This window comes from Eubalaena glacialis, chromosome 19 (assembly GCF_028564815.1).
Source record: "Eubalaena glacialis isolate mEubGla1 chromosome 19, mEubGla1.1.hap2.+ XY, whole genome shotgun sequence".
Lineage (NCBI taxonomy): Eukaryota > Metazoa > Chordata > Mammalia > Artiodactyla > Balaenidae > Eubalaena > Eubalaena glacialis.
The window spans coordinates 4,787,272-4,813,796 of NC_083734.1; the positions used below are offsets into that span (position 1 = coordinate 4,787,272).

Sequence of the window (26,525 nt, forward strand, 5' to 3'; positions counted from 1 at the left end):
GTGGGCGAATTATTTAACCTCTCTGGTCCTTAGTTTCCTGAACTGTAAAGTACGGGTTGTATTAGGACTCTTTTGATGGCAAGATTGCAACCCGAGTCAAACTGGCTTACACATAAGGCTCGGTAACAAGACCACGGGGAAGGCAGGGGTTTTACCCCATGGAGCTATGTGACCTGGAGCAAATTACTTAACCTGCTGGCCTCAGTTCCTTCATCTGTGAAATGGGAGACACTTACGCCATAGAATTGCTTACGAATTACATGCAATAATGTAAATAAAGCACTTAAGAGTGCTCACTCAAGGTGTTCATTCATTATTCATTCAAATCTCTCACTGCCTACACAGCCAGCCGCTACACTAGGTGTGGGTACAGCAGCCGTGAACAAGACAGAGAGCAGAGTTTAGTCTAGAAAGGAAGACAGACGTTAAACAAACACAAGTACTATGACCTCTGAAGTTGCAACATCAGCTATAAGAAAAAAAACAGGTGATACGAGACAGAGTTATTAAATAGAGGACTTATTTAAATAGAGCTGGAGGTAGAGGCTGATAAACTTGCAATAAATTGTTTCCCCTGATTTATTTTTTCAAAATTATAAAGACGTGGGGCTTCCCTGGTGGCGCAGTGGTTGAGAATCTGCCTGCCAATGCAGGGGACGCGGGTTCGAGCCCTGGTCTGGGAGGATCCCACATGCCGCGGAGCAACTGGGCCCGTGAGCCACAATTACTGAGCCTGCGCGTCTGGAGCCTGTGCTCCGCAACAAGAGAGGCCGCGATAGTGAGAGGCCCGCGCACCGCGATGAAGAGTGGCCCCCGCTTGCCACAACTAGAGAAAGCCCTAGCACAGAAACGAAGACCCAACACAGCAATAAATAAATAAATAAATTAATTAAAAAAAAAAAAAAAATTATAAAGACGTAACGGATATATACTAGAATATGAAAACTCATGTATATATACTCAAGAATGTCAGTTCTTAATCATAAATTATAAATGTATGATGGCTGTGAAGCATGTTTCTAATAACAATTAAAATGGCAGAATATTTCTATCTCCAGTTATAACTTTAAATTAAGAATTTAATTTTATTACAGCAAATTACAAAAAAATAAACCAGAACCAGGAGAAACTAGGTTGATCATCTGCAAAACATTTTTAAAAATTTATTTATTTATTTATTTATTTTTGGCTGCAGTGGGTCTTCGTTGCTGTGCGCGGGCTTTCTCTAGTTGCAGCGAGCGGGGGCTACTCTTCGTTGTGGTGCGCGGGCTTCTCACTGTGGTGGCTTCTCTTGTTGCAGAGCACAGACTCCAGGTGCGCGAGCTTCAGGAGTTGTGGCTCATGGGCTTAGTTGCTCCGTGCCATGTGGGATCTTCCCGGACCAGGGCTCGAACCCGTGTCCCCTGCATTGGCAGGCAGATTCTTAACCACTGCGCCACCAGGGAAGCCCCCAAACATTTTTTTTTTAATGTGCGCTTACACGTCTACCACAGTAGCTGTGATGGCTTTTATTAAGAACCGAGGAGTTAATATCTCTGTGAGTGGATGTTGCTGGAGTGACTTTATAAAGGAAAGATCAGAAAAGCAGGGGAATGGGGTGTGAGAACGGGGTGTGACGATGCTGCAAAACATTCCTAATTGTCAATAAAACAGGAAAAAAAAAATGTGTGAATAAGGAAAACAGCACAACTTGATGGGGGCGGGGAATGGTGGCAGAAAAAGATCTAGCAATTTTCTTGAGCTAAAAAAAATTCTTTTGTATCCGTTCACTCACTCATGCAAACAGGTTCACGGCTCATGCTGAGGGTGGAATGATGATTTATTTCCAAACTCACATCCAAAACTGAATTACATTTTAAGTTGAGAGATCTTTCTACTGAGCATCAGCGTGATGAGGTCTTTCTACTTGTGCCTTTCCTGGCCAAGGCTACCGTGGAAAAGAAACTAAGAGATACGAGTGGGAGGGGAATTTGTCAACACATTTCTATGAATTATTTATTCCTCCCATAAAATCTAGTATTTCTTTGTTTACTAAAGACCAATCCTTAGTAGCTCTATCAAAGTGGAATCTATAGAAATTAGGAACAAATGAGAAAATACAAGCTTTAATATGATACCTACTTATTACACTTAAATGTAATTTAAATTACCTGACTTTTAAATAATTTACTGGAGAAATGTGGCCTTTCTGTTTAAGTAATGTGTCAGAGAGGTCTATGAAATGTTATATTAAATCAAGAAGGCTTTATATTTTAAGCAGCTCTGCAGGTAATTGGTTTAGACAAAAATTAATCTCATACTTCTTGGTCATTTTTCTGGAATAAATGATTTTTAAATTGTAAAACGAAATTCCCTTTCTTCAAATACAAAAGAAAACTCAAAACCTTAATCAAACCAAGCCAATTTAACTTTAATTTCCTACATAAATCCCACATTTGAGCTTTGACCTGAGTTTTTGGGAAGAGTCTTAACAAATAACTGTTTTGAAAATATCCCCCCAGAATCTTATTTAGGAATTTTCTATTTCTGAACAAGTCTCAAGTTATAGATACTGGGAGGTAGCAGGGGACTGATGTAAATTTAGAATTTAAGGAATATGTGAAGACAATGAGGACACAAAACATATTTTAAAAGGAAATTAGTTACAGCAATTTTTGAAAGACTATCAGTTATATAAAAAATGATGGTAACCTGCTTCAAGAAAAAATTAAATTTTACAACATGTTTAAGAGAAATGCAAGAATAAGTATGTATTTCTGGCATGATTATATTTAAAATATGGGGACTGTGGTACTACATTAAGTAAAACTTTAAGGAGGAAAGCAAAGCAGGTCTGAGCTGAATGAGTTTTTGAAAACTGACTGAAGAATCTTATTAATCTAGGGGGAAGATAAGAAAGATAGGTTAGGGGGGAAAAAAAAAAAACACTCAAAGGAACACTGGCCCGCTGTTGACCTCTCAGATTCAGCCTTCTAACTCAGGGAGGAAGCGAATGGTTACCCCTTGAACGACGCTACATCGATTCAGCTCAAATTAAGAATATGTTATTTGTACGAAGACTTTGGAATTTTCAAAGAGAAGATTCCTATTGTTCGATCTCCTCCATGAAAACCAAGTTTCTAGTGTAGTGGTCCAATTTCAGTGTTTTCTCACATCCTTGAGGGCGGGACCACCTACGGAATTCCTCCATTACCCCCAGGCCCCCGGGAAGAACACCTAGGCTTGCCTAGGTGGGAGACACATACTTTTCCTTTTTCCTGGTTGACCCAGATGGTTTAATTCTCTGACCCCCTTCCCTTTTTAATTTATAGGAATCTATTAAAAAAAAAAGCAGCTTTGTTCACCTACATAAACTTAGGGTCAGTGAATTGTTAGGAGTCTTTGAGAAGCTTTAATAAAACACAATCTATAAAAAATAAAGCTAGGAAATAAACTATCCATCCCTACAGCGCTGGAGACTGCTGGGAGCTGCATGCACTTGCAGACGTGGGAGACTGCATCTCCTGCACCGCCTGGCACCGGAGCCTTTGGTCCAGGACAGTGTTTGCAAACACGGCCATCTGTAGGGACCAGGCTGGCAATGTGAAGGCGTAAAGTGGGCGGACTTAAGAAAAAGCAGGAAGCGTGAGGACTGTGGGAACTGCTAGTCAGGTTGCGCGGGCAGATTCCACGTGGGAGCGAGCCAAAGAAGCCTAGAAATCTGTGGTTTTATGTTCAAATTTTCTATTTTTAAACATTGGCAACTGCAGAAAAGCAATGTACCAAACAAAAAAGTGCCTCCTCGGGATCTGGTCTGGGGGCTGCTGTTTTGCAGTCTGTGGTCTAGGTGGAAGGTCTCTGCTGTCGAGTGCATGCAGCTCCTCTGCCCCAGGACGACCCCACACCCTGCCCCCCGGCGACACTTCTCTTATCTTTGGTGTGGCCGTTTCTTACTCATCCTCCAAGTTCAGCCTTGACATCAAAACACGTCCTCCAAGGACATCTTCCCTCACCCCTCTCTCCTCCCTGTCCTGCCCCCATGGGTGGTCCACGTGCCCTCTGCTGTCACAGCACTTCTTGGTCTCACGCTGACCTCCTCTGCTGCCTTGTCTACCCATCCCCGACGTACACTTTTTCAGTGTGACTCTGTACCATTCATCTTTACATGCCCTGTACCTAAGGCTGGGGCCCAAAATGTTGGCTGAAACAAACCTTTACAAACCAGGCAAAAGAGAGAACACGATCTTAAGACTACTGCTCCCGTAACAGCAGTCAATGGGAGTAGCATTTGATGGTGTCGAATCTTTTCACATCATAGTCTTATTTGAAAAGGGAGGAAATAAAGTGATAGGACGTTAGACCAGATGACTCCAGATTATTAGTAGAAGGCGTTTGCTCCTATGACTTATTTCCCACGTGACTGCAAGGTACTGGCTATGTCGCTACAATACGATAGTTACTCTGTATATTCATGTTTCTTAGAATATCTAAGTATTGTCTGGTTATAAAAAGGGGCCTGGGGGCTGAAGGATTTCCCCCATCCCCAGGACTGCTGCCAACAAATGCTCACAACTCACGATGCTTTCATAAATGCTTTCTTTCTTTTTTCTTATGACAATGAGAGAAAAGCACGTTAACTATCAGAAAACTCCCGTGTTCCTCTCATACAGCCACTGTGATGACTTGTCACAACGACGTGCACACAGGCCTTTTGCTGCTTCTTCCTAGCACGGTTCATATGTTGAATGATTTTATTTTAAGGATAAAGTTCTGTCCGTTAGTACCACTATTATTGAGACCAAATCTGTTCTTCCTGCCACTCCAAATGACTGGTTAACACTAAAAAAAGGAAATTTCTACACTTATAAAATGTCTATGTTCTTATTACATTCGCATTATATACACAACGAGAGACTAATCTTAACCACCCAGAAGCTCTGCAGAGCTTCACCCGGGCCAGCTACGCGTCTACTAGACCAGCGTGACGGGGGGAATGAATAACACTCCCAGGTCCCCTGCAGCCTGCAAGATGTTTACATTTGCTTAAGTGCTTACTGGTAAAACCTTCAGTAAATGTGAAAAATGTCTCCTGTAAATCCCTGTAATACTTCAGCTAAACCCCGTTCTTTAAGTTAATAATGCCAACTAAACAATCCATTCATTTCACTCCAAAAACTCAATCTTCATCATTCATTTCAAAACCAGGTATGGGCTGCCCACAATTCCAAGTGCTTTGATTTATCCTCTCTGAATAACCTTCCACTCTGCTCTTATCGCTGTGTCTCTCCGGCTCACAGCCCACACACCTCAAGCTTACAAGTTATGGATCACTCTCATCGGAGCCATTAAGTTGGGGAAACTAACGCTGACATGTAGTCTTTCCCTGTCAACATGACCGAGCTGGAAAATGGATAATTCAAAGGAGACGGAATCAAAATAACAAAGAAGGCCCAGCCCACGCCTGACTTCTTCAGGAAGCTTTCACTGCCCAGCTGGTCCTTATCCGAATCTTCCCTTTCTGACCTCCCGGAGACCTTCTTGTTTGTACCAATTCATTTATTTCCGTCAACACATGTTTATAGGCTGCCCCGTCTTGTCTGCTAAGCATTTTATGCATTTGGCTGATTTTTCCACCCAGATTATAAGCCTTTTGAGCATGACAACAATAAAACTGACAGTGCTGGTTCCATTCTAGGTAATCAATACATTTTTGATGAATTAAACAAGGGAATTATGTAACTCTAAAATATAGAGAAGATACATTTGGCCTTGACATTCTTAAAAAAGATTAATTTTAATTAGGGTAGACCAGGAAAAAAGGTTATTACTTAAAAAAAATATATAAGCTACATTAGAAATTTAAGTTTGAAGGACTTCAACTCAGAGAAAGATGTATCCCTCTGTCTTCTTTGAAAACACACAGGAGAGTGAACAGAAAACAGAGAACTCCAATTCTGACAGAACCAGGAAACCCTCCTACAGAAGAGCAGATACAGGAGGACAGTGAGAGGACACACAGGTCTGTGCATTGAGGCAAACGGTGAACGTCTAACCCAGAAGGTCTTCCGAGGCTCTGACTACAGGTCACAGAAGGGATCTGACGTCAAGTGGGTGCTCTGGGGGTGGCGGAGGTGGGCCCCAGTTAGAAGGTGACCAAGTAGAATCAGGGCCGAGGGTGGCTCAAGCTGTTGGAAAGCTGCCCTGGAGGAGTGGCCTTGGGAGCTCTCTGTGCCCTGTATCCCCACCCCCGCCCCGCTTAACTGCCCCCACCAGCCTTGCCCTTGGCCCAGGGCACTGGACCAGAACTCGGGCCGGCAAGTCATCTCACAGTGGGCCTGGGAACTGGGACAGAGGACTCGGCCGGAAGACCTGGGGGCCAAGGCTGAGGGTTCCATGTCTATGATGAGTCAGTTTAAGTGGAATTGGGACCTGAAGACCCAACGGGCAGAGAGGAATGAGGTGGAAGCGCAGAGGGCAGCAGCCTCGACACGGGGGTGGGAGGGGTGAGGGGTGCCATGCTTTCCGGAAGTCTGGCTGTAAAAAGAGAAGAAGAAAAACCAGACAGAGGGGCTGATTTAACACTCTTCTCTATGACAGAAGGACCACTTGTCCAAATATTAAGTCAGAAGGAAAGGAGCCGACGGGGCAGAGGGCCTGGGAGGCCCAGGGAGCCTCTAAGCCAGGCACCTGTGCTCTGCAAGCTGTCCTCTAGGGCTGGAGCTTGGAGACCAGAAGGAGAAACGGGGCCCCAGCCGCCAAAAGTAAGTGTTAGATGCTGACAGCGAAAACCTGTGGAGAAGCACCTGGTCTCATCCTCCCCGGAAGAAACGAGGGCTGTCTCAGGAGGAACTACTGAGGACATTCACTTTGAACCAATCATCATCTGCCCTCCCCTCGGCCACCCAAAAGCTACGAAATCCATTTTATCCAATTAGGACCAAGGTTGCAAGTAAATACAGAGCTTCATCACACGGAGGGCGTTCAAGGACACTGGATACGCGTGTGACATGTAAGCGGCAGGAAGGAAGGAAGTTACTCGTGAGAATACAAAACAGCAGAAAAACAGGGGGCCCAGAGGTGTCAAATTCCTTCTTGATTTTGCCTCGCTCAACCCCAAGTCATCCAGGCTCCCAGAGCCGTGGTCCCCTGGGCGGTGCCGCGGCTGTGCCAGACACTCAGCCTCAGGGGCACAGATGCAGGGGTGTGGCCCGCAGTTAACAGAGGTCAAGTCTGCAGGGAGGAGCCGGTCCTGGAGGTAAGACAGCGCCGTCTGACCCCTGCAGCCCCTCTCCAGACGTCCTCAGACGCAGACGCTGAGCTCTTTACCAAATGCACCGAGACTCCGCGACCAGCGGTGTGTGTAAGGGATGCACCTAAGTGACGCGGGGACAACGTACTCAAGTTCACCAAGTGGCCCCCGAGCCATTAAAGACTCTGATAAATAATTCCACCATAAAGGCCCCGGAGCTGGAGTAGAAAGCAGAAAGCCATGGGGTCAAGTGTTTCCACAGGAAACAGAAGCTGCAAAGGATGTCTCTAGCAACCACCTGCAATTACTGTGAGCCAGTGCCCGCTAGACGAGACCACCGGAGTAACTCATAACTGGGTCCCTGAAAGAGTTAAGATGAATTCAAACATGCCATCTAAAAATAAAAATGCCTTTTCTTTCCCCTAGTGAGAAAGACATAAGAAGCAGTCCCAAATGGTTGACACTTCTTTTTTTCAACTGTAAAAATTTTAGACACACAGAATTGGTATTTTATGTTGGTAACCGACAGATAATTAAAAGTGCTGTCCTCTGTATCCTCCTTGAGAAAATGAAGCAAATAATAATGCAATTTCATAGATTTTTATGGTCATCAAATGGAATTTTAGCTGTAAAGATTTTTTCCTTTGATCCTCAAAAAAATTACAGAAAATTTCTATGGCCTAAGATGTAAGGGGTGTGTTTTTACTGTAATTGACTATTTCAAAAATAGCCAATTATCTTACTAGGCCTTGTTTATTTTATTTTATTTTTTTAATTCATTTTTTTTTAATATTTATTTTTGGCTGCGTTGGGTCTTTGTTGCTGCGCGTGGACTTTCTTTAGTTGCGGCAAGCGGGGGCTACTCTTCATTGCGGTGCACGGGCTTCTCATTGCAGTGGCTTCTCTTGCTGCGGAGCATAGGCTCTAAGCACGCGGGCTTCAGTGGTTGTGGCTCGTGGGCTCAGTAGTTGTGGCGCACGGGCTTAGTTGCTCCGCGGCATGTGGGGTTTTCCCGGACCAGGGCTCGAACCGGTGTCGCCTGCATTGGCAGGTGGGTTCTTACACTGCACCACCAGGGAAGCCCTGCCTTGTTTATTAAATATGTATTCAGTGTCACCTTCTCCAATATCTGAAGCAACAGAGACAAACAGCAGCTCAGCAAAAAGAAAGGCAACAGGGGCTTCCCTGGTGGTGCAGTGGTTGAGAATCCAGCTGCCAATGCAGGGGACACGGGTTCGAGCCCTGGTCTGGGAAGATCCCACATGCCGCGGAGCAACTGGGCCCGTGAGCCACAACTACTGAGCCTGCGCGTCTGGAGTCTGTGCTCTGCAACGAGAGGCCGCGATAGTGAGAGGCCCGCGCACCGCGATGAAGAGTGGCCCCTGCGCGCCGCAACTAGAGAAAGCCCTCGCACAGAAACGAAGACCCAACACAGCCAAAAAATTAATTAATTAATTAATTAAAAAAAAAAAGAAAGGCGACAGCATGAAGCCTGGCGAGCGACACCTTGGGAGGACTGGGTGCGTTTCCCTTCCTTGAGACACAATTGAGCTGCAGTTCATTCAGCCTCTGTCGGTCAGCCCTAAGGTGGAAATATATTCTACTCAAAATCATCCTTCATGACCCACCGGAGTCAACCATAAAGTACATGCAAGCTTATATATGTACAAATCTGGAAAATAATGACTAAGTCCACTGAAGTTTGAGAAGCGCTGAGTTAAATTAAAAGAGAGACGAAAAGAAAAGTCTATATTTAGGTGGCTGGGTGCTCAGAGCATCTGCCTTTGAGACGACTCTCGGCAGAGGGGAGGTGGAGAATTCTGCAGGGTTCTGCTTCCCTGTAGGGCGTGTGCCCTTCTGTCTTAACGTCGACTGAATAGGCATGGATTTCTGCTGTGGTCGTGAGGCTGTGAGGCCACACCTTCCCTGGGGGTTGTGTCCGAATGCCTGCTTTGCTTCTCTACCTTATAATGAATCTGTGGTACTGGCACAGAGGGCTGCAGAATTTAAGAAAAGTGAGAGGTCGAGAGCAGACGGGTTACAGCTCAGGGAAGGGGTGTTACGATCTCAGACTTCTTTGCCTGGCCTGGTCTCACTGGGGGTGGGTCTGCGGGGCAGCTCAAGCTGTCACCCCAGAAGTGCAACTCCTAGAGTTGGTTTTTCCCTACTGACCTTGTATCTGGTGCACTTGCTAAATTCACTTACTAGTTCTCGCAGCTTTTTTGTCAATTCCTTTGAATTTTCCAGGTAAACAATCGTATTTGTCTGTTTCATTTCTTCCTTCCTAATAGGGATGACCTCTGTCTCTTCCTGCCTTGCGGACCAGCAAGTCAGGAGCTCCAGGACAACGCGGACAGCGCTCCACTTCCTCCAGGCGGCCCTCGCAGCTCAGCTGGCAGGCCCGTTTGCCTCACCCTGCTTCCCAGCTTTCCTTCCTCACCATTCTCCTCCAGGAGCCCTTCACGCCAAGTCCAGCCCGCTCATCTGTTTCCATCCTGAAACACGTATTTGCACTCCTGCTCTGCTCCTCTGCTCGCCACGCCCACCCTGCCTGGCAGGTCCTGGCTTGCTTCTCCACCTACCAAACTCAAGTTGTCCTCCAAGGTCCGCAAGCTCCCTCTAACCTTCGGCCTCACTTTCTCTCCTCATTAAGTCTCCACTCCGTCCTTCTCGTCACCTGATGTCACAGGTCATTCACTCCTCGGTGTCCGTACTTCCCTCACCTGGAGGTCATTTCCACTTCTCTAACGTCTATCTGTCCGTCCACCCACCTACCCATCCCTCATTCAGCACCAAGAGATCTGCCACTGCCACATGTGATGGCGAGCAAGAATGCTCCATGACGTTCGGGGTTTTTGTCTGTTCTGTTGTCTGCTGTGTCGCAGCATTAAAAATTATGCCTGGTGCATATGAGGCCCTCAGGATATTCGTGTTATATACATAATCCTATGCACTGGACATAAACAGATGGAAGACTCAGTCTTTGTCTTGTAAGAGCTCACAATATGGTAGTGGAAGACGCCCAAGGACAGGTGTGTAGTGTGCTGAGTGGTGCGGTGGCAGACACAAGCACAAAGAACAAGAAAGCCCCAAGACCAAACCCCAGCACCCCCTTACTGGAGTGTGGACAGAGCGATCCGTCCGGGGCAGCCCCGCTTGGCTGAAGACCTACCCGGGCATGGAAGGGCAAGGCTAGCACAGCTGGCAGGGGGCAGAGAAAGCAGGGCACTTTGGTGGAAAATGCAGCAATTCCACTTAGTGACAATACAACATGAAAGCGTGAAGAAAAAGGAGAACAGAGGGATGAGGCCGGAAGGACTAGGAAGGATCAGACTCAAAGGCCTCGTGTGACATAGTAAAGAATTTAAAACACATTTTTCCCCCAAATATGTTTGGAAGACCCCAAAAAGTTTTAAGCCAGACACCAGTGTGATGCTTATCTGCCAGCTGAGTGGAAGACGGATGGAGAGGGTGTGAGCGAGAAGGCAGAGAAGGCGGCTGGGACACTGCTGTAATCACCCACACAAAACGGAGGATGGTCAAAGGGCAGGCGCCAGGGCGATCCAGGTGGCGGAAAAGACACAATGTGTTGAATAGTCAGATGAAGGGGATAAGAGAAAGAGAAAGTCTAGAATGAGTTCCAGGTGCCTGACTTTAGAACGTAAATTAACAAGCACAGAAGGAAAAAGACAGATTTGGGAGAGAACATGATGAGCTTACGGAATGTGAGATGCCTCAGGGCACCCAGAAGAGAATTTCAAAGGGTCCAGGCTCGGAAGAGGAGTCTGGCCTGTGGGCACAGCAGTGTGGAGGGCAGCACCTCAGGGGAGGAGTGAGATGGGAAGAGGACCAGTGACAGGGAGCAGACAGGGGAGGGAGGAGCAGAAAGGAGAGCCGGAGGCCCCGTGCCTACTCACCCTTCGGTCCTCAGCTTCAAGACCCCACTCCCTGATGGTCACCCTGACCTCCTCTGTCTGGGTCAGGTTCTCTGTGCTCCCACCTCCCCTGGGCACCCCCCAGCACACGTTCTACCACTACCCCTCCAGTGTCTGGCGTGGGGCCTGTCTGGCTGGCAGGTGTATTCAAAAATTACATTTGTTGAGTGAGCTGTACCTTGGACAGCACCTAGGGTCCTCATGCTTTTGTGCCCCCCTCTCTCCAACGGGATTCCGCGAATGGAGCCCATGTCATTTGCCTCTTCGTCACTCTAGCAACCAGCACATCCTCTAAGGGACGACATCCTCCATAAACGCGTCCTGATAATGACAGGATGACGAAGCATTCACTAACCTGCCACTGGCTGGACCAACTTAACCATGAAAATGGAAACATGCACTTTCATTTTCTGAGTTCCCTTATCTGCCAAATGTTTTGCTTCCTTTTCCCCATCCCTTGAAACGAATCTGAATTTCTTTTTTATGTTATTGCCTGATAAGTATGAAAATATTTGGATTTCAAAGCAGATTTGGAAAAAGATGAAAGTTCTGCAAACAACTCTACGTTCCTCTGGAGTGTCAAACCCGCTCCCCAACAATGCACTTCAGTTTACATGGTTTTATCGATCTTACGTTGTCCCCCCAACAATGCTACGAGATGAACAAGGTAGGAGATACGATCTCACCCTGCACTTGAGGAAGTGGTAGTGTGGGAAGAGCCATTCACTGACTTGCCCAGGCTCAGTGAGTGAGATAACGTTTTTCCTAGACTGCAATGACCACACGAAGAAGATATGAAGACAGATGTTTTCTATTACGTACAGTTTTTAAAAACTGCTAATTCACTTTTTCCGATCATCAAGTTAAAATTGGATTATACCAAACCTGACTTTTTTCTGAAAAACTGAATGAGTCTTTAAACTCTATAGTGCTTTACAATTTTCAAAAGTCTCACACAGACGTTTTCATTATTTCCTAATATGATGGGATTATATGACTTGCTTGATAAGAAGGTCAACTCCTCTGACATTTACCTTCACTACTTGACTTTGAGTCTGCAGATTCAACCTCCTCAGTGGGTTTGCTCACCGGCAAGGTGAGTTCTGCCGTGCGGCAGGTGAGTTCTTGGGTGTGTTCTTTGTCTGAGAATGAAAGGGAGCTCTAAGCCCAGGTCCCCCCCACACAACAACGACCAGAGCCACGACAGTCTGCCCAGGAATGTCCAAACAAGTCAGCTGACCTTATTTATCTTTTCCAATTTATAAGACAAAGATATTGAGAGTCATTGAATAAAGAGCTATTTAAAGGGGCCGGTATGACAGTGTGTACCCGCAAACTGATTTAGGTACATCGCGCTTTCCATTTATGCGCTTTCTTCTCTTCGAGGCAAAATAAACAATTGGCATTTGTATGAAACAGCCTTAAAAGTAAGGGAATTCTGTGAACATCACAATTGCCGCCGTCACTCCCTTCATGTAGATGGCATTTGGTCACCACTCAAGCTGGACAGTGTTGACAGGGAAAGGGGACACCTCCCACAGTTCTGCTGGGAAAACGGGTATAAAGCAGGCCCGTCCTGGGTAAGCCGGGAGGAAGGGTCCCTCGACTTCAGCCCACACGCCGGTCACACTCGTGGCAGAGTGCCGTCCCCGAGCATCTCTGGTCATGGCCCTCACCTGGGACACACTCACACAGGCAGCTGCTCTCCTCTTTCTTTCCACCATGTCGGTTCAACCCTGGGTCAGGCTGAAGGGCCAGTGAGTCGATCCCCCTCCCCACTCGTGTCGAGGCCACGCACGCACTCGCCGTGGGTCCCACTGGGAGCTGGGGCTCGGCGTCCTGTCTCTGGCTTGTACCCAGCGACGCCTTCGAAATCCATGATTTGCCACCTCTACAGAAGTCACTGAGGACGCTCCTCTTATATCATCCAAGTGCCCCTTCTTTCTTACTTTTTAAGAACTAAGAGGCAGAAGTTTGGTCTCCCTGGAGTGGTGTTTTCTTCTCATGGACAGAGAGACTTTTACAGAGAGTTACGTGCAGCTGTTAGGAACTCAGGGTGTGGAGTCAAGTGGACGAGGCCAAATTTATTCATCGTACTTGGATCCCCAGTTTTCTCACGTGAGTACTGGGAGGAATTTAAAAGCATCTACCTCACGGTGCTATAGTGAGAATTAAATACAAATAACGCGTATAATGCTTTTCATTATGATGTAAGTGTGGTTTCACCAGGAAACGTAGAATGACATTTACAGTTCAACCTTATTAACTATGAGAATTTGATAAGCTTTTCTTGTGATCTTACCATTTATCCCCATTCTGTTTTCTGTAACCCCGACTTTCTTTACATATTTCTCTACTTTACTAATAGTCTTATGAAGCCTCTAATCCCTTCTGGAATAAAGAATAAAATAAGTAAGCAAGAAGGCACTATTTTCTCTGCCAGCTCTGAACCCTCCCTGTCGTGTCTTTCTAGGAGGGAAGCCTAGGAGCGCAGAGAAGGCAGCCAGGCACATGCAAACTGCACCGATGGTCCACACAAGCAAAGAGCTCCTTCAGGGAACTCCCCCGGGTCCTCGAGAACTCTCAGAACGACCAGTCCAGGCATGTGCTTCTTTCCTTCAGGATCGCTATATTACTTTAACTCCCTAGAATAGAATTTAGTTCACTTAAACAAAAATTTTCAAAAAAAACTGCCATCACTTGAAAAAGTTAATGAAAATAAACGTCTACAGTATGTCTGTCAAATGGATGCAACCAAGCTACGGACACAGGCTGTCATCAGCAAAAGACCTTTAAGAATTTCTTCCCCAGATTCACTTCACCGCTGCCCATCCACAGTGGCAGGGATCACACTTCACCTGCCAAACTGTGGACTAAGTCTACGAGGTTGTACAGATTCATACTGGCCCAAATCAAATGGGACAGTAAACACCAAAAGAGAATTTCAGAGTGAACTGGCCAGGCTTTGGACTTAAGGCCCAATAGCCGTTATGAATGGGAGAGCCACCAAAGCAGAGAGATAAATGTTAATGGTCGTCTACAAGACTTTCTACTATACCCCTATGGCCACTCATTTATAAAACATCTGTGTAGAAGAAAATAATTTACTGAATTATAGTAAACACTAAATGGCAAGATATAAAGTCTTCAGTTTTAAAACTATGATTCTCAATGCAAGATTTTGCCCCAGACTCATAATAGCTCCTTGTACCTATTTAATAGAATACATCCTAGCTAGAAAAATAAGTCTGAGTCTAGCTTTTTCAGGCCTATAATTTGCCCTCTAGAAGAGCAATTAAGGTTTATTATCATAAATGAGATTCCCCCTCGGTCATCTTGCAAACAAAAGATAAGTTACAAGTCTATCAAGACTAATAATCGTACTGTAGCCCCTTCCTTTAACGGAAGGGCACTGCCAACACCAGCCACCAAGGCTGTGATGCTCCTGCCTCCTGGATGTACTGAGAGACTGTGCTTTCCTGGGTGCGAGGAAATGAGCACATTGGGCGAAGTAAGACGAGCTACTAGAAGAATGACGGCCTCTATCTGATGACCATTCCATGCCTAATGGCTGTTTGCTGGGCTTATCCCGTTTCCCTTGGTCCTAAAGGAGTACGATTTCACTGAGGAAAAAAGCCTGGACAGAAATTCCAAACAAGTAGGAACTCACCTGTGATTTCAGCAGGGGCAGAAGCATCTTTTAGCTTTTGACCTGGGTTACAGGGCTTACCTGTGCCCTCTAAAACGACTTTACTCAAATCAAAGTGCTTCTGACACTTTCTAAACATAAAGACAGCAGAGAGCTGCATCAGATCTCAAAAAGGGAAATAAAATATCAGTCAGATATGAGATTTCTGTTCTTAGGTATTTTCATCTGGATCTACTGCCCTTTTCAACATTTAGATTCATTTAAGAACTGAATGGCTGAAAGCAGCAAATACTAAAAATTATTTTTACACAGACATCTGACTGCATCTGAATTTGTTTCCCTTATTGTTTTGCTTGATGTGTATGATTATTTGATCCACAAGTGTTATGCCAATAAACCTGAAGCTCCATGAGGGCTCCGCCAGGACAGGTGGACAGAGGTTTCTCTGACTTAGAGCAGTCATGCAGCATGAACCACTGGCTCTTTCTATTCTTCTTGGCTTGTGCTGCCTATTAGACTTTAAAAAATATTTTAAAATGCCGGTTTCGAGGTCTCCAGGAAGTAAAATGTTTAATTATTAACCATTAGTAGTATTAAAATATTTATATGCCTTTTGGTTCCACTTAGTTGAATTTGGTGGAGAGGAGAGTAAGGGACGCAGTGCTTTGCTCGGGGTCTAACAGCGCTCTCAGTTCATCTGAAAACATAAGGCTGCAGACAGAGCTTTCTGCTGAGACCCTGTATGGGTCTGTCTGAAATCACCTGTGTTAATGGAACGTTTTTACCTTTAGCCACTACGAGCAAAACAAGCCCACATCTCAAAACCGAGTCTAGTAAGGAAATCTATCGCGTCAGTTATTCCCACAGCAAAACTGCCCATCTCAGATCCATTCTAAGCTCCGAGCCCTGCATTTTGGTTAGAGTTGGAGAGCACTCCATGTCCCCCTCCCCGTATGTCCCTTTGGGGGCGGGGTGTTCTTTTCACTTTACAACTCAAGGCAAAATACTGGGAAATGATTCAGGACGGACAAGCAAATGAATGTTCTGTAACATGGAGGAGACTGACATTCATGATTTTACCTGATCTGTCCACGAACCAGAGGTCTGTTCTTTGTCCTGTTCATGTTTGAATCAAATGGAACCTCAAAAAACTGCAAAAAGAAAACAAAACAAACAAAACATTAGATACGGTGTGAAACAATTATTCTCTACTGCTTTAGCTCTACAGTTTTTTTTCCACAGTAAATTTCATTTTAATTTTGATACTACAAACTCACACTCTTGGTACTCTTTAGAGGAAAATTCTCTGGGAGAGACACATTTTAAAAAATATATGCACTAATTGTCCGGAACATGCACAGTTCTACTTTTACCCGCTTTGAAAACCACGTGTTAAACACACAGTTGCATTCCTCAAAGCCAGTGTTTCAGGTTTAGAGTGTTAGTGCTGTCCACGATTTCAGAACTTTTCACACATCCCAAAGCCTGTGAATCAAGCAAGAACCAGGTGACCATGGGAAATGGGCTACTAGAGCCAAAGCCAGGTCTGAAGGGAGTAAGATGCCAGATGAAACCATACACAAGTGACGAGGTTACACCGAGACTACGGCCACATGCCCCTCTGCCTGGGACAGCTCTCCTGTACACCTGAGACCAGGGTGTCACACGGGTCACTGTCTTATAAACACAGCAAAGGGCCCGTGGGGATGGAGACTTAGGTGGCTTCTAGGTCTGAGGCTGCAGGAAATATTTAGTGTCTGGAGCCTTAGTTTCCTCAGCAGCAAATGAGAACAGGTGCTCTCACCTACCGACGTCGGGCAGTGTGGGACGACCCTGCTGCCAGGCAGGCCGAGAGCTGCCGCTTCTCCCCCACACCTGCACCCGCCCACAAGACTCCCAGCCCCTCACAAACCTGACCCTTCCTGCAAGACTAAGGTCCGGTTTAACTGAAGCCTGAACCTCTGACCTGATGTGATCCCCTCCTCCTTTCAATCCCCATGGTACCTGCCTGAACCACTTGGAAATGTGGCTGCACCTGAGGTGAAATCGAAATGCTGCAAATACAACAATCACTTGTCAAGAATTACAGAATTTAAAAGGTGATAAGTCTGTTTCTGATTTCACATGATAGCAGTGTCACTCTAGTTGGTAAATGAAAATACAGATTGTCCATTTTTTGGTTCAATCTTTTTTTTTTAACTTTACTAAGGTCCACTTGATATACAATAAACTGCATGTATTTCAAATATATGATTTGGTTAAGTTCTGACATATGTACACACCCATGAAGCTACCACCACATGAAGACACCGCACACATCCATCTTCCCAGAAGCTCGGTCATGCCTCCTTGCAGTCCCCTCCCCCACCCTCCCGTCCACACCTCATCCTTAGGCAGACACGGAACTACTCTGTGCCCCTACAGACTATCTGCATTTTCTAGACTTTTACATAAATGGAATCGAATAATATGCCCTCTCTTTGTCTGCATTTTTTTTCACGTGGCATAATTATTTTGAGATTCATCCTATTGCTGAGTGTATCAATAGGTCATTCCTTTTTACTGCTAATATTCCATGACATGGTAATACCACAATCTGTACATCCATTCACTTGTTGCATATTTGGGTTGTTTCCGGGTTTTGCCTATTACGAAAAAGCTGCGATGAGCGTCTGTGTGTAAGTCGCTGCATGAACACATGCTTTTACTTCTCATAGGTAAACACACTGGAGTGAGTCATCGAGGAGATGCATGTTGAAACTACTCAGGAAACTGTTCCACGAAGTGGATTGCCACGTTACCTTCCTGCCACCAGAGTATAAGAGGTCCAGTCCCAGAGCCTCCAAGAACTAAGCTTTGGGTCATCTCTTGTGGCAAGGAACTACAGCCGTCCAAGGACAAAGGGCACGCGGACTGGCCAGCAGAAGAAGGTAGTTATAAACACCAGCTACAACCCTGTGACCAGTTGCAGAAACAAGGAATGTAATAGTTCTGAGTATTTTCTCCTTGTTTTACTATAAATATGTTTGTATATATAAACCACATTTTTTATCTGTCTCCCATTCTCCTACCACTGAATATATGCTAATAGTATTTACTCTCATGCCTCAGTATTGAAGTTACACAGTATCAGCTGGAAGAGATAACATTCCCCCAGAGATGAATAAAGGGACTTTGCCTCCTCTTTCAGGGAGTGGATCAGTGAATTGCTGGTTGGAAGGGGGAGAATTTCATCATGTTCAGTATACACACAACTTTTTGCTATCGCCTTATCTGGAAGTACGACTGAAGGGTGTATCCGAGCGCCAGGCCGACAAGGGCGAGCTGTGATGGGTCTGTGCCGTGTTGATTTAGCTCACCGGGAACCAGGCTGCCCGGAACGCCCTCTCCCCACAGCTGTAGCTTAGGGGCAGCCACGGAAGCACGCATGAGATCTGGAAGGTGGGGATGCAGGAGCGGGCACGTTTACACTTGCAAAACTGGTGTGAGGTCAGGCTCTACTGCAGCTCACACATGGCGGCTGGGATCCGTTGGCTCGCCTTGCTGGCCCGGAGCGGCACGGGGCCCGCAGCTGACCCCCGAGCTCGTCCACGTCTCGTGATCCTGGGCCAAGTCTGTGTGCTGTTCCATGGTCAAGTGCATCCTCTCCTGCAGGTCAACCTGCATCATCAAAGGTGCAGGCTTGGAAGCGGCAGGAAACAGACACGTGGTCCAGTTTGTTCTTTCACTTCTGTTCCTCCTTGCGGATTCCGGGTCACTCCTGCTCTCCTCTGCTTTCCTCAGGCCTGGCACGAGGTACAGGGGCAAGAGGCTTACGGGACTGCATCACATCCATGGTCCCACCAGGCCTAATCCCTTGTATCTCTCAAGTGGTTCCGACATCCTGATCAAACCTTAACTGATGCAGGCCTCTTCTCTAATACTTTCAACAGGGCCGCTGTTTAAAAGTAGTTAGCTGTTCAGTATGTCCATCTTATGATCTCAATGACAGGCTCCCTGAGATATGTGAATTTCCCATCCTTAATGTTAAAGAGAACTACGCAAATAGGCACTCGATAAATAATTTATTAAATAAACCATCACTGCAAGTAAGTATATTTGTAGACTGAATTACATGTTGAAACGATTTACAATTTGTAAGTGTTAAAAAATTCTTTGAGTGTGTTCAAGTTACACATAATTAAAATGTTCTGTCTGTCACATTCCCTCCCTTCCCCAATATTCAAACACATTCTATAAGTATTTGAAATAATCTTTCCTTCATGACCTATTAGTTTAGTTTCACAGGACTAATGAGGATTCCAATTACAAATCATGTTATTTAAACGCTGGTAAGGTGTTATCCAATAGAACACAGAAACTCTTGTACAAGTAACTGTCTTGGCAGTTCTCAAGTCTGCACGCGCGCACACACACACACTTAGTTCAGGAGTTCTAATGAATGGTTTCCTCTGGATGAAAAATGATGTTATATTTTCTCTGTTTCTGGCAAGTCAGCCATCCAAAGATGGGAACTGAGGTCTAGAACACAGCAACTGAACTGCAGGGTGCCAAAACTTGGCAGTAGCTTCTGACTCCCACGAACGCTCGAATTTATCAGGAGTAGCTTCTGACTCCCACGAACGCTCGAATTTATCAGGACAAGCGACACCTGGGTAGAAATACCACGCTGACCGAGACTTCTGGTTCATTCCAGCAAGGGCTAGACAATTCCTCCGAGCTCGTTATGCTGCTTTACGCTGTTTTTCATGCGTTTCCTATAATGCCTTTCAGTTAGGTTCACTGCTTTGCTTTAGCTATTGAAACCACATTCCCAGAACGTAAAGCGGAGGTAATACAGATGAGAAATTTAAACATTTTAGAACATATAGCTGGCTTGATAATCTACTCACATTTTTCCCCCGTGCTTTGCAATTTTTTCATAATGTTACTATCATTTCAGTTGGCTCCAACTACGTCCGAAGCAGAGAAGTAAAACTCCTACAACTTGTGTTGAAAATAAAATACAAATATTGTCTTACCAACCCTTAGAACACACTGTTCGGCCCGCCTTTTCATATACCCTCACTGCTTTGAATAACACCCCCAGTGATATGCTTCGGTGAACACACTTGGACAGCCGCTCAGCCCAGGCCTGTCCTCTCGGGCCCTTCCTTTAGAAGGCTCTGGTCATTAGGTCTCAAATGGCCATGTCACCCAGTACTTTACCCCACGCCTGGACACAGTGACTGGTTTACTGAGTGGGTATCTGATTCAAACAGAGTCTTTCCTTGGGATTTTACAAACCAAAAACCCAGGAAGGTATGTCCTCCCTTCTCTTGGGTTGCCTGTGGCCATGGAACAGGATAAAGGGAAGTGGAGGAGAGGCCCAACACTGATTCCTTGGGTCAAGTTACCTCCAAGGCTCCACCTCCGCCCTTTCCAGTCGAAGCCAACACCTTACGGGTCCGTCCCTCTTAGTTCCAACGTCCCAATACAGGAGAGGCTGTAAGAACTTCAAACATCAGAGCAGTGCATTGCCCAGGAGTGAATAATACTTGCTTTTTCCTTCAGCAAACAACTTATTTTCTGTCTATGTTCATTTCCAAAAGAAATTTTTCTCTCAGCCTCTTTCCCTCATAAAAATCCGTTGTTCTTCTGGAATTCTTTTCATTTAAAATCTCCCCTTTAATCCTGGTTCCCCACCCCACCAGCCTCCATCGGTCGACACTCCTCCTAGTTTCTTGCCCCCCAGCTATCCTATGAGCTGCTATATGAGTCAGGCTCTTGGGGCTGCAAATGGTAGAAACACAACCCAAACAACTCAAAGAAAAAATGGGGCTTTCTTTCTTACTACAGGGCTGTGCCTGCTTTTAGGAAGTACTGGGTCCAGTGCCAAATGTGCTGTCATGATGCTGGCTCTCTCCGTCTCTCGTATCTGCTCTGAGAACTCCTGCATGCCGGCGCCTTCCAGGAAGCAGGCAAAATGGCACGGGCAGCCCTAGACTCTCATCCTCCTGGTGACCCTAGCGGAACGTTTACTTCCTGATACCTCCAGAAGAAAAGTCCAGAACCACCATGGCCATGAATCCTCACAGCTAGGTGATGATGCGACTAGCCTGTGACCACGGGGAGGGTGCAGGTGGAGAGACACAGTGACACTGTATCGCCCTCGAATCGGGAGTGTTATTTTCTCGATAGGAAAGAAAAATTCTATTACCAGAAGAAAATGGGAAGATGTTAGGCAGACGGATGCAGTGAAATTATTTCTAACTCACTGTAAAGCTAACGGCCCCAAATCATTTCATCTCACGTCATACCTATAAAATAACTTGCCTACATTACTCCTAGTTTAAGTATCTGAAAGGCATTAATCATTATAAACATAGTAAATAACTTATATTAAGCTTTGTCTCATAATCAGTTTGGGGGATCAATAGTTCTATCTATTTAATAGAGGAGTAAATGGATTACTTTTTTAAAGTAAATGGATTACTTTTTCCTCCTCATAATCACATTAAGATATGGGTCACTATTACACCAATGGGTAAATATTTATTAGATCCTAATATCAGATTTGTGCTTTTCTATTATACCATGCTTTTATATTAGTAGATAATTATTATTACTCCAGAGAGATGCTGCTCAGATATAAAATATACTTACTAACCCTTCTAACAGATAACAACATACTTACGACACTATTGAATTTTGTGAGCTAAAATGACACAGACACCAAAAGCAGGTCGAAATATAACTTGGCCCAAGTGATGAACTTCCTATTCCTATTTTGATTAATTATACGCTATGCAAAAAGTAGATGTGTTCTAGAGATGTCTGCAAGTCAGGCTCAGGAAATATTGACTTTGATAACGAGGTGCAACCTTTTCTTCCCCTATGCTAAATAATGGGGGCAACGTTCTTCTAAAGACTCAAAGGAAAAACAAACGTGTGAACCCTGTGGGAGTTTGTTTTTCCATCCATCTTCTCAAAGCTGTCAACAAGTGTTTGTCATTCCAGTATGGCTCACAGCCTCCCAGGTCCAAGATAATGTCTCAATCCGTCTCAGACCAAGTTAAAAGGGATATTAACAAAAATAAATAAATAAAGCACCAGGAGAGGCACCTTATCCAGCAGGGTTCCACATACCATTACTTTCAGCTTACAAATCAGTTAAGATAAGCGGTCAGCCATGGCTCTTCGGTTGTTACCAGTGTTCCATTGCCATACCAAGAATAAACAAATTAAGTGAGACTCGCTGCTCCCATTGATTTTTCCCCACGAGGTATTTGAAATAAGGTGTGTGTGTGCTCACGTGGTGCTGGGGTAATGTTCTCCTCCAAACATGCTACTCAGGCCGTCGCTCATTAAGCTGTATTTTAAGGCTTCGCCCTAAAAGGTCACCCAGCACTTATCAGAGGCCTGAAGTACCACATCCTGTAAGTAAAAGAAAACTCAGAAAGTTGCACTGGTTTTGACGAGCTTCAGAAATGGTGTTATAGGTCACCCTTTCTCCTGCCAGAGGGAACTCAATTTGTAACACTGCTTTCTGAAAAGAGGTGGAAGGAAAACACAGCAAAATATTTACAAGATCTGGGTAGAGAGATGTGGGGTGAATATTCTTTTTGTATTTTACAATTGTCTATAAAGACCATGTATGTTCTACTTAGAAAAAAAAAAAAAAAGTAATAAAAATTTTTACCTAAATGATACAAATATAAAATCTGGACAGACCTTCGTTAGGTTAACTAATAACTAAACTTATCTAGTAGAAAGCCAATATCAATGGAGCCTTAGTCAATTAGAACCCCTTTTTTCCCCCAGAAAGAACCACAGGATAAAATGTTGATCCTAAATATTTCTCAAGGACACCCGTTTCCCTCCATCCTTGGTGCCAGTCCTTTAACTCAGGCGACCATTTTATTTTGCCTAGATTACAGCAGCCTCCCAACACTTCCTATCTGCAGTATTGATTACCCCTGTCAATTTCTCACACAGCAGCCAACGCAAGCTTTTCAGGTACAGACCTGGTCATGTTAGTTCCCAGCCTAAAACTCTCCATGGCTACCCGCTGCCCAGGGAGTAAAGTCCAGGCACTCACGTGGCACAGAAAGCTCTTCACAGAAGCTCCGGCCCCTTTACGTCCCGGGGCCTCATCTTCTCTCGCCCCTGACTGCTCCCCTCTAAGGGTCTGAACCTCCTGACAGGTCCTCGGGGGCAGTCTGCCGTCAGTCCTTCCTACAGCCTCCCCTGCCCGCAGGGACCCTTCGCAGTAGCTGTGCCGCATCCATCATCAGCGCAGAGCTGACTTACTGGTCTGCCCTACATTCTGCTCCTCTGTGTGTGCCTTGGCAGTGGAGCTCTGCCCGAACAACCACCGACAGGACAAGAGGATTCACTTCAAGTGCAGAGTCACCAGTTTCAAAGGCGGCTCGTACCACTCCCTGGCCAGCCCCCTCGACCTCTCTAGCCCACGGGCTCTGCTCCTCTTCACGGGAGGGTGGGGGGCGAGTTCAATCCGGTCCGCTCTCAACCGATGGGTGCCACCTCCTCCTTCCCTCCACCTGGGCTGGCGACCCTGTTCCCTGCCACCTCCTGTGAAACCTAGCCCATCAAGCACCCCTCTTCCCCACAGCATGGTGTCTTGTAGCTGGATCTTTCCCACCCCTACCTCGACATGCTTAGTTCTCCCCCAAACCCACACGTCTCCCGGTGTCGCCAGCGGACTTGAGCACAAGGTTAGCATGCGGACAAGAGAGGACGTGGTCTCTGCCCCTACTGCACATGAAGGTCGGGGCCCTCATCTTAGCCAGCACGGTCCACGGCAGGAGGTGTCCGGGGCGAGGCTAAGGACCCTCCAGAAATCTTGCAATAAGCTCCAAGGGATTTCTATTCTAACAGCTGCCAAGGACCATAATTCCATCTTTGCAAAAATCATTTTTAAAATAGTTAATTCTGAAGGCCAGTTTTGAAGAACAATAAATAAATGCATTGAAGTCCACTAAAGGCGACTAATACGCTACTTAGATTGAGAAGTTTTTTTTTTTAAACCCAACTTTTTAAAACTTGGGTCTCACAGATTAAAGGAACCTTTCCTCAACTAGTGCTGCTTCATCCTAATCTAATGGGGACAAAAGACTAGCAAATTAATAAAGTCTTGTGGATCCCTCTACAACTATAAAAAAACAGGCATGCTTACTGAAACCATTAATGGTGATAAACTATCAATAATATGACAAGTCTGACCTCTGAAACAGTTCCCTAAAATACTACAAAGAGTTTAAATGCCACCATTTAAAAAAAAAATAGAACATGAACATTTTAAAAGGCAAGAAATAAGTAAAATCACCTTTATCTAGGATCCATGGCAGAAGAACGATACGATACTCAAAAAGAAAAGGTTATACCACAAGGTGAGCAATAAAACTGGCAAATCTACAGAGATTCAGCTGCTGCTCTGATACACATCTGGTCCCATCGGGGCGGGGGTGGGAGCTACAGAAATCATTAAGCCATCGGAGACATTCCAAACAAAGAAACTGTAAAATTCTGAACTATAAAGCAAAGGAAGCACACTTAATCCCTCAGGGGTTGCAGTATGTATTTCAACTGGGTGATTCCCTCCCTCGTGAGGACACGGCGATACACCAAAACCTGGAGTAACACAAAACCTCCCCCGTCCGCATGTGGCCCGGAGCCAGCCTGAGCCGGCACCCCGGCCCCTGTTGGTTTAATCGTCGCGTTACTCTACACACCCAGGAGGGGGCGGCAGAGAGGAGGAGGCTGGGGGAATCGGGGAAAAATGTGTCTCACTCGTTCTGCCGATCAGAGAATATATACCTTAAAAATAAAGTTACGCAGGCCTTCTGTAAATGTTCAATAACGTGTTGGATGATTAACACATTTCTTCTAAGATTACGGTTTATTTTTTGAACTTCAGATCCTATACGGCTGCAAAGGGAAATGATTCGGCTTCTGAGGAGACACCAACTACCTACTTACTATGTTATCGTCAGCAAAGTGACTCGAAACCACTCTTTAATGACCCCATTCCCTTCTGTCTCTGAGATTCTGTGATGGGGGTACAATTATAGTGCATTTCAACTTTAGTAAAATTTTTCTGCTGCCTATTTTCCCCTACAATCCTCAAACAGTCTCTTGCCGATTACCTAAAATTATTTTTAAATAACCTTTTGAAAGTCTTCGTGCTGAAAGCAGGTATATTACAAAATGAGCTTCTTTAGGAACTTAAGTGAAAAAGAAAAGAAGCTGGAATGGTGAATAAAAACAATGACTATTACATCAAAATAATAATAAATAAATAATAATGGAAATAATACTTGAATCAAAAAATAAAATAGCACATAAAATATATTGGGGCATTTTCAAAGGCTTAAGAAGGGAACACAGGTGTTTTATAAGTAGTCATTAAGTGGAATACTTCTGACAGCCTTTTATAATTGTTTCTGTTCCTATATTCCCACTGCTTTCCTTTCAACCTGATTACTGGACATGCCTTGATTCTGTGTCTGATATATTCAGAATATATATCTGAGCATAGAGTTGGGTCTACAGAGAAGGGCCTACAGTTCCTTCACTGAAACACAGGAAACAGTGGAAAATTCTTTTGGTAGGGCAAGACATTTGTCATGGGCAAGGGAAGGATACTGAGAAATTTCCCAAAACCGAGAAAAGTTTAAGTATATAACTTCTTTCCTGAGAAGCCAAACAAAAACCTGTGACAATGTTATAAGCATGGTTACCGTGTTCTGAGAGTGTAACACGTGCATTGACCACCTTACAGAATGATGCCGAGATAACACAGTGGTTGATCCACGGAAGAAAAGCTTTCCATCCACACACAAAATATTTTCAGTCTTCCTGTTAAAAGCAAACCGGGAAGAAATGTTTCCTTTTCTAAGATATGTGGATATAAATTCCAAATTACTTGGAGTTTCTAGGAAAGAAAAGATATAATAGGGTTCTGACGTTCACTTTGAGTTTTTCAATGGAAACTTTTTTAAAGTTTTAAATTTAATTAATTAAAAATGGCATAAAGAGAACTTAAATATTTCTAACTTTTCTGTCAAATATCAATATAATCCCAGAAGGCAGGCAAACATTTTAAAATGCCTATGAATTACAGTAATTGATATGTGGCTGTGAACTTATTAGTATGATTATGCAGCTTAGGTGAATGGCTAAGCTATTTATTTGGTCATCAAATCCCAATACTTAAAGAATTGCAACCGATTACATGTCCATGTAGTTTGTCAGCATCACAGTTTTTTGCCTCAGAGGCAATTCTTAGAATATATATGATTTTCTGTGTTTGCACAACTATCCGTGTAAAGTAGCAATCTAGTTTTCTAATAAATATGAGTTAAACGGAGAACATGAATGTCTTAATGAAATACTTCCAAACAGAAAAGGTTTTAATTTTAACGACCACCTTTACCAGTTTTCTTTAATTTATTTTATTTTATTTTATTTTAATTTTTTTGGCCGCGCCTCACGGCTTGCAGGATCTCAGTTCCCCGACCAGGGATCAAACCCGAGCCCCCAGCAGTGGAAGCCCGGAGTCCTGACCACTGGACCGCCAGGGAATTCCCCTCCAGTTTCCTTTTAAATACACGCTAATGGGAGGGCAGGCTTTCTAAGAGATGCAAGCGCTCCCTTTCTCACTGTTGGTGACAGGAGACAGTGAAAGCAGCAGAAGTTAGCCTCCACACTG

At 44.8% G+C, this 26,525-nt stretch overlaps 1 protein-coding gene across 1 annotated transcript in view; it reads right to left on the reverse strand.

Moving 5' to 3' along the window:
• The window catches only part of LOC133079483 (protoheme IX farnesyltransferase, mitochondrial), a 119,817-nt gene that overhangs the window by 21,165 nt on the left and 72,127 nt on the right, over nucleotides 1-26,525 (reverse strand). Inside the window, 1 exon segment of the mRNA XM_061174961.1 lies at nucleotides 15,893-15,963. Within this exon segment, the coding sequence (XP_061030944.1) occupies nucleotides 15,893-15,963 (71 nt within the window).